The sequence below is a fragment of the Gallus gallus genome, chromosome 2 (genome assembly GCF_016699485.2).
Source record: "Gallus gallus isolate bGalGal1 chromosome 2, bGalGal1.mat.broiler.GRCg7b, whole genome shotgun sequence".
In the NCBI taxonomy this organism is placed as follows: domain Eukaryota; kingdom Metazoa; phylum Chordata; class Aves; order Galliformes; family Phasianidae; genus Gallus; species Gallus gallus.
This window is the reverse complement of record NC_052533.1, coordinates 17,953,687-17,961,470: the sequence shown is the minus strand read 5'-3', so window position 1 is coordinate 17,961,470 and position 7,784 is coordinate 17,953,687. Positions and strand designations below refer to the sequence as shown.

At 59.1% G+C, this 7,784-nt stretch overlaps 1 protein-coding gene across 1 annotated transcript; it reads right to left on the bottom strand.

The window, feature by feature from the left end:
* Positions 1 to 524: 524 nt before the first annotated feature.
* On the bottom strand, positions 525 to 6,553 carry SKIDA1 (SKI/DACH domain containing 1). Its single transcript, XM_015281606.4, has one exon. The coding sequence runs from the start codon at positions 4,281 to 4,283 to the stop codon at positions 1,779 to 1,781; it is 2,505 nt and encodes an 834-aa protein (XP_015137092.1). The 5' UTR covers positions 4,284 to 6,553; the 3' UTR covers positions 525 to 1,778.
* Positions 6,554 to 7,784: the final 1,231 nt, after the last annotated feature.

Below are 7,784 nucleotides of genomic sequence, written 5' to 3'. Positions count from 1 at the left end.
AACATCACGTTGTGGCTTTGTTTTCCTTTTTTTTTTTTTTTTTTCCCTTTTCTTTTTTTTTTTCTTTCCCTTTTCTTTGATTTACGATAAATTATCCTCCCGAGATTGATCGATGAGTGGAATCCTTAACATTTAATTTAGGAATGATCTAGTATAAATAAAGCGCCAATCCAAAGAAAGAAACCAGCAGTCCTTTCAGCCGAAACCCCGCTGATTCAGCACTCGGCCTTCCCGGGGCCGCAAACTTTTGGGCCGCTCTCGGAGCTGCTCCCGTCCCCCCACTCCGGGGCCCTTCGGCAGCCCTCGGCCCCGGGCCCGGCTGCTGCGCGGCGGCCTTCTTTTCTTTATTCTTTTTTCTTTTTTCTTTTTTTTTTTTTTTTCCCTTTCTTTTGGAGGGGCTTTGGGGGCAGGGAGGAAAACAGTGAACCTCTTGAAGCGTATTTCCTCGGAATCCAACCGGGGAGCTCCCAAACGGAGGGAAAAGCGTGGGTCAACTGCAATAATTCAAAGTGTAGGGAATCAGGAATTTTTAAACAGTGTTTTTAATTGAAAATAAAGCTAAAGCATGCTTTTCAACAGTGCAAATTTCCATCATTTTGATTTACCGCTTCCATCATCACAATATATTATACCGGCATGTCTCTCCGAGGCGAGGCCCTCGCCCCCGCCCGCTCCACTATTTCGATATTAAGTGCAAATAGAGATAATCGCCTCTGATTGTCACGTGCGGTAGAAACGTTTCTGCTACATAGAGAGGACGGCCCGGAAACAAAAACCGACAGCGCCGGGGTTCGGGGCTGAGGACACCGAGGCGGCAGCGCCCGAGTTCGGGGCCGGAGAGCCACGAGCAGCGCGGGGTTCGCGTTTGCTGCGCCGTTCCCACTCCTGGCCCCTCGCTCCGCTCTCTCTGCGCCGCATTTACTGCTTCGCTATTTCCTGCGGCCCGCGCGGGGTTGCCCATAAATCGCGGCGGGCCGGGCAGGGCTCTGAGCGCCGTGCAAGTTTGCAGGGGCGCGTTCGGAGCACAGCTTCGGCACGACGTGAGCGGGTAACAGTAACCTTATTTAAGACCTCTGGGTGAAACAAAAAGGCTTCCAATCGCACCGAGGGGCCGTACGAGCGAAGGGACGCCCTTTCCCCGCGCTGCGATCCCCCGTTTCGTACCGCTCTCTGCCCCCGCCTTCCCCAGGGGCTGAGCGCAGCGCTGTGGGCCCGGGGCACCGCACCGCCCCGCTCCGAGCGCCGAGGTGCGGCCGGCCCTCCTGTGCGGCCGTGGCACTTCACAAACTTTAACTGAATTAACAGTTAGACTGCCATGTTCGAAATCTAGTGCATAAATTTAATGGCTCATTCTAGTATTTATTATTCAACCTTTTGACATTTATTTGCAGCAGTTGAATTGAGGTACTGGTGCATTATTAGCATTCAAACAGTAAAGTGTTCCAGCTCTACCGGCGTAACTGAGTTGAGTTGAGTCTTTGCCTGAAGTACTCTGTGGAATGTAACAAAAAATACCCAAATGTAACAGGAAAAAAAAAAAAAGAGGAAAACAAAAAAAAAGAAAAAAAAAAACAAAAAAAAGACCCAAACAAACCAAACCAAAACCACCGTTGGAACAAGGAAAGAAAACGGTAATCCGGGTTCTGTCTTCACAAACGACACAGCGGATCCCAGCAGCGAGCGCTGCGCGGCGTTAAGGGCCGCACGAAGCTTCGTGCCGAGCTCCCGCAGCGCACAGACGAGAGGTGGTTCCAGCAAATATTTTCCAAAGTATTTTATTAATTAAATTTCCTGAATTTGTGGCTAGGTGGGAGAGGTATTGCAGAGCCGCCCAGCTGCCATTTCCACACGGGATGGGCCCTGTGAGGTGCTTGCGAGTCCTTAGTGGTGCTTAAGGAGTAAGCTGGCAACAAATCCCCGTCATGGCCAATAATTAGCGATGGTGGACAGGGAAAATTTGCCATGAAATTAAACGGCCTTTTCACCGCTGATGCTACATTGCCGGCTACCCTTCTGCGCCTATTGTTGGCCGTGAGATCGTCCAGTGTTCCTTCGGGCTCGGCTTTACCTGCGGGCCGCGGGCTCCGCGCCGATTTCAGATTTGGTTTGAGCGGAGGAGGCTGCAGCGCGGGCCGCTTGCCCAGAACCAGCGTCCTGTAGTTCTTTCTCACCCTCGCTCCAAATTTATACTCCCCATCCTCAGGTTTTGGAGTACCTAAAGTGCATGAGAGGCCCTGACTCTGAGTCAGCGGAGGGAAGGAAGTGGTTTCTTTCTCAGTGCATGCAGAATCCTCCTTGGCCGTTCCTAAAGCGTCCCGCTCGCTGCCCTCCGTCACGGCGCGACGCTCCTCCTCGGGATCATTGCACTCACACCGCGGCTCGCGGGGCGGAGGGTCGGGCCCGTCCTCGCCGCTCGCCTCCTCCTCGGTTTTGATGCGGACGCGGTGCGGGAAGGGCAGCGCCTCGGCCTCCGGCTCGGCGCTCCGCGGCTCCGCAGCCCCCGGAGAGGCGGCGTCCTCCGCGGGGTCGGTCCGTAACGAGGGCAAATCCGTGGCAAATTCAATACAATGAGGGATTTGGGAATCTTTTTCGGAATTCGCAGCCGCTGATGAAGAATCATTATTTAAGATCCTAGCAGCTATTGTATTGTTATCTGCACAGTGTGTAGTAGTTGCTGGAAGGCATTTCCTTGCCTCTCTGAGTATTCTTTGTTGTGGAAATGCATTGTTTGTCTTTGGGCTAGGTGAAGAGGCCCCCTTTGCAACGCAGTTAATTGTTAGGTCAGTACTCTTGGCGTTATTGGGAAATTCAGAGTGTGGGAATGTGATCTCGGCCGCCCTCCGCTCCCTTATCTCCGCGAAGCAGCTCCCAGGGCCGCCGGGGCAGCGCAGCGCCGGGCCCCAGCCGGGCCGGCCCCACTCCTCGGGCAGCTCCGGCTTCACGCAGCCCGCGGCGCGGCGGAGGGCGGGCGGCCCGCCGGGATCCGTCGGGGCCGGGGCCGGGGGCCGGGGGGCGGCGGCGGCGGCCAGATGGTACAAGAAGTTGGCGTGCACCACGGCGGGCGGGCTGCAGAAGCTGGTGCGCCTGAAGCGGATGCTCTGCACCGAGACCTGGCTGGAGACCGAGCTGGAGTCGGAGTCCGAGGTGCTGTCCTCCTCCTCCTCCTCCTCTTCCTCCTCCTCCTCCTCCTCCTCCTCCTCTTCCTCCTCCTCCTCCGAGCTGCCCTCGCTGGAGTCCGAGCCGCCGCTGCCCTCCTCGTCCTCCTCCTCCTCGTCCTCCTCCTCCGAGCTGCCCTCGCTGGAGCTGGACGGGCTGGAGCCGCAGTCCGAGTCGTGCGCGGCGCGGCCGGAGCAGCAGCTGGACTCCGAGTCGCTGCTGCCGCTCTCGGCGAAGGCGGGCGAAGGCGGCGGCCCGAAGCCGCGCGGCAGCGGCAGAGGCAGCCGCGGGGCGCCGCGGGGCCGGCAGGGCCGCGCCAGGGCCAGGGGCCGCCGGGGGGGGCCCAGCGCGGCGGCGACGGCGGCGGCGGCGGCGGCGGCGGCGGCCCCGTGGCGGCGGCGGCGGCAGCGGGCGGGCAGGGGCAGGGGCAGGGGCGGGGGCCCGGCGGCCGGGAGCCGAGGCCGCGCCGTGGCGGCGGCGGGCGGGGGGCGGGCGGCGGGAGGGCGGCGGGCGCGGAGGGGAACGCAGCCGCCCGCCGCCGTTTCATAGCCGCCGGGGGGTTTGCGGGGCGCCCGGGCCAGCTCCGGGTAGCCGTGGCCAGTGTATTTACTAAAAAGGTGAGGTAGATGGGAGGCCGGCAGCAGGGCCGCGGCCCCCGGCCGCAGAGCTTTCCGCCTGATCGGCAGCAGCGGCCGGGGAGAGTCATTCAAACCCAGCCAAAGTTTGTTCTCCTTCCAGAAGCCGCGGAAGGGGTCGGCGGGCGCCCGCTCCGGCCGCAGCTCGCCGCCCGCCAGGGCCCGGCCGAGCTTCCGCCGCTTTGTCCTGAGGACCCGCTCGGTTTTGCAGGAGGTGTAGAGCGCTTCCACGTCCTCTCTGGAGATGAGCGTGCATTTGGCGGCGTGGAACGCGATGGAGTTGATGGCTTTGAGTTTCCTCAACTCCTCCAGGTCGCAGTGGTGCTTTTTGACTTTCAAATGATCCATTCGCTTGTGCACGGTGGTCCGCGGGATGTTTTTGAGCAGGTCGGTGAAAACCTGGGAGAGTGCAAACATTTGCTTTCCTTTAATGATGAGGTAGCCGAGCCGCACGCCATCCACCTCTTCAAACCCCGACTTCAGGTCTCCCATTTCGCGAATTAAATCATTGCCGGCATTTGCGGAGAGAGAGAGAGAAGGAAGAAAAAAAAAAAAAAAAAAAAAGGGGGGGGAAAAAAAACCCAAAAAGAAAAAGCCACACACACACAATCCTCGGCCAGATGCTGTATTTGTCTCAAGGCATCCTGCTAACAGAGCTGCTGCTATTCCTGGTGGGTGAAGTGCCAAACTTTAGACAAAATGTAAAAAAAAATAAAAATAAGTTAAAAAAAAAAAGACCAAAAACCACCACCGTGAGGCTACAATCAATGTGTAATCTTAAAAATCAGCTTTGCCAAAGTGTTTCTCTAAGTTGCTGCCGCAGATCAGTACCTGTTCCCTTTCATTCCCTGCTTTTCCATTGGAAACTATGATAATGGAATGTGAAGGGAGGAAGAGAAAAGCAATGCAGCTGCTATTCCCGCCGCTGCTTTAGCTACAAATAAAATGACAGAGTGAAGTGAGCTCGTCCGGAGACACCTTCATCAATTAATTCCCCTAAAGCCAACGCTGATTGGACACTCCTGACAGGTGATGCAATAAAAATTGATATTCCACCCCTTCCCCCCAAAAATCTCCCGCTAATTAGCATACCCTCATACCGCCGCCTCCCCTCCCAAAGTAAATAATACAGTTCGCAGATAAATCTTTCTATTAAACAATCCGGGCTCCAGCACGCTCCGACCTCTCCGGCTTGCTCCTCGCTCGCTCCGCACGAAGGATTTCGGTGCTTTTTCGTAGCGTTTCGTATATTTTTTAGGCTATTTCGGACCACCGTTGCTCTTTTGTGCGCGCCGTGAGTGTGAGGGACGGAAGTGTGAGCGCGGCGGTGGGAGATCCTCCGCGAGAGCGGCCGTTCGGCGGCGGCGTTCGCCGCTCATTGTGCGGCTCCGCGCCCCGGGCCCGGCGCTCCCAACTTCAAGGCTCGGAGCGAGGAATACTTACATGTGCGGGCCGCTCCGGTTTTCCTCTCCTGCGCAATTCGCTCCGCGCAGCCGGGGCTATTTTGCTGCCCGCACCCCGCGCCGCCCGAGCGCTCGGAGCCGCGGTTCGAATATTGCGGGAGGGGGAGGAGGACGCGGGCTGCCGTCAGCCCCGTAACAAAGCATAGAGAAGGCAGAAAGGCGCACACTTCCCCCGGTTAACCGTGCCGGATGGCGAGCCGCGGTGTGCTACGGTCCCGGAGCCCGCGTCGGGATTGCTGCGCGCCGATTGCTTCCAGCGGAGGAAGAAGGCGGAATACCCCAGGTGCTTCCAGGGCTCCACGTAACAACGCCGTGAGCGGGGCTGCGAGGGGCTACGGAGCGGCTGCCCCGCGCTGGGCACGGCCGGGCCGGGGCGGCACCTCCGCGGCCGTGCGGTGTTCCATGGGAGCAGCCCCTTAACATCAACGTGAAGGTTTAACCTCTTCTTGGGAATGCGGAATGATTGCAGTGCGAGGAGCGATGGTTCCGGACTCGCTGCCCCGCCGCACGCCGCTCCGTGTCACGTCCAAGTGATGCTCGCGGTGTGCGCTCAGCTGCGGGCACGGCCGTGTGGCCCGGAGTCACACGTATCCGCGAGGGGAATGACACATCCCGGAGTGCTGGGGCTTGGCAAGGGGAAAAAAAAAAAAAAAGAGTTAAAAAAAAAAAAAAAAAAAAAGCTTCAATCCCGACTGTCAATATCCACTCCATGGACTGGCGATACGGTGCGCGGAGGTCGCGTTACCCCGTCAGGTACAGCCAAAATAAAGGGCATCATCCCCCCGAAAAAGGCTCGGCAAGGGGGAAGCACGCGATCCCCCCGTGCCGCAGGAATTCGAGAGCGAGTCGGGAATTTCGAGCAGCGCATCCGGAAATTGAGGAAGTCTATGGCAGAGAGCCTCCGAGTCACGGGCTGAGGTTTGAAGTCAGCCTCGAACTACTGTTGCTCTCAGCGCAGATGTAATCGCCGCCGTTCAACTTAATCCATGTGTGCCCGGCCCGCGTTGTCTACTTCTTCCCTTTGAAATCTAAGGGCAGCGTTCCCATCCAGGAAACCAGAGCTAGAGCCGATTACATCGCGGCCCCCGAACGGGAGAGGCTCCGGGGCGCATCCCGCGCCGCGCGGCCCCACCGCGGCCGAACAATGCCTCCGTCGCTCCCCCCGCCCGCGGCTCTGCCCCCGGCGCCGCGCTGTGCCCCGGCCGGGAGGGACCCGGGGGCGGCGGCGGAGTCGCGGGGGAACGCGCTGCCCGCGTGGGACGGAAACCCTCGTGGTGTTTGTAGAGCGAGAGACAATACGGGCGTTTAAAAATTCCTCCTGATGTACTTATATGCTGCCAACACCCCCACCCCCTCCCGCTGCTCTCCTCCCCCTGCTTTAAGGTTAAGGCGATGGAGTCAACAGTGAGGGAGCGGTGAACTCCGAGAGAGCTTCGCAGAAGACGTTACAATAATAACAATAATAATAATAAAAATAACAGTAAACACATACACAGACACACAGACACACACACACACACACCACCACCAACAAAACGCGATGAGTCCCGTGGTCCTTTATCTGCCCGGAGCTGGGCGGTTCGGTCCCTGCTGAAATCCCCGCGGGGACACACAGAGGCACACACACACCCTGCGGTGACAGCCCGGCTGTTATTTCCAAAATGCGTGATTTCTGTTGGTGTAATTCCGCCGCTACCAAACGCCGGGAAGCAGCGGCGGCTGTCTGCACACCCTTTGCGTTCTGAAAGGTACGGCCACGGCCGCTCGCTGGAGCCGGGGCCCCGAGTGGCAGGGGAGGAAGGCGGCAGAACTCCTAGGAAACGTCACCCCGTCTCCACATCCGCACCCAGCCCCGCACTCCCTCACCCCGCACACCTCTGCCCGCTCCCCTCAGCCCTCCTCTCCCCGCGGCGGTGCGACCCCGGCCCGGCCCGGCGCTCCTCCGGCGCGGTGAGCATCCGGGCTCAGCCCCGGCCCCGCCGGGGGACCCCGAGAAGGGGCCGCGGGCCCCGCGCGCACGCACACGAAGGGCCGGGGGCTTCCGGATGGGTTTGCACGCACGCGGGGGATTGAGATCGATGGGGACCGCCGTTTGCGGCCGGGGTCGGTAACGTGAACGCCAGTCGGAAGAATTAAAATGAACAATTAAAGGTGTCTGGCGTCAATTACGTGAAAAGTTGTGAGATCACTGACTCGCCCGGAGCCCGCGTGTACGTCCGTGTGTCCGTGTGTCCACGTCCGTGTGTGTGCAGAGCCGGCTGTGTGTGCGGGGCTCCCAGACGCCGGGGAGTTCCTTTGTTAATTTTACGGACGGTGTCGCCCTGCCCGCGATCACAGATGCCCACGACGAAAGGCCGCTGTCTGTCCCACGTTTCCTGGGAGGAGGACGCGGAGGTGCCCTCTCGGGCCGAGCACACACACACACACACACACACACACACACACACAAGGCTCCGGGGTGGTGTGTCCGGGCACACACACACACACACACACACACACAATCAATCAGCCGCGCTCCTATTCACGCTGA

Coding starts and splice junctions, on each gene's coding strand:
- SKIDA1 (XM_015281606.4), bottom strand. CDS start 4,283: ATGGGAGACCTGAAGTCGGGGTTTGAAGAGGTGGATGGCGTGCGGCTC.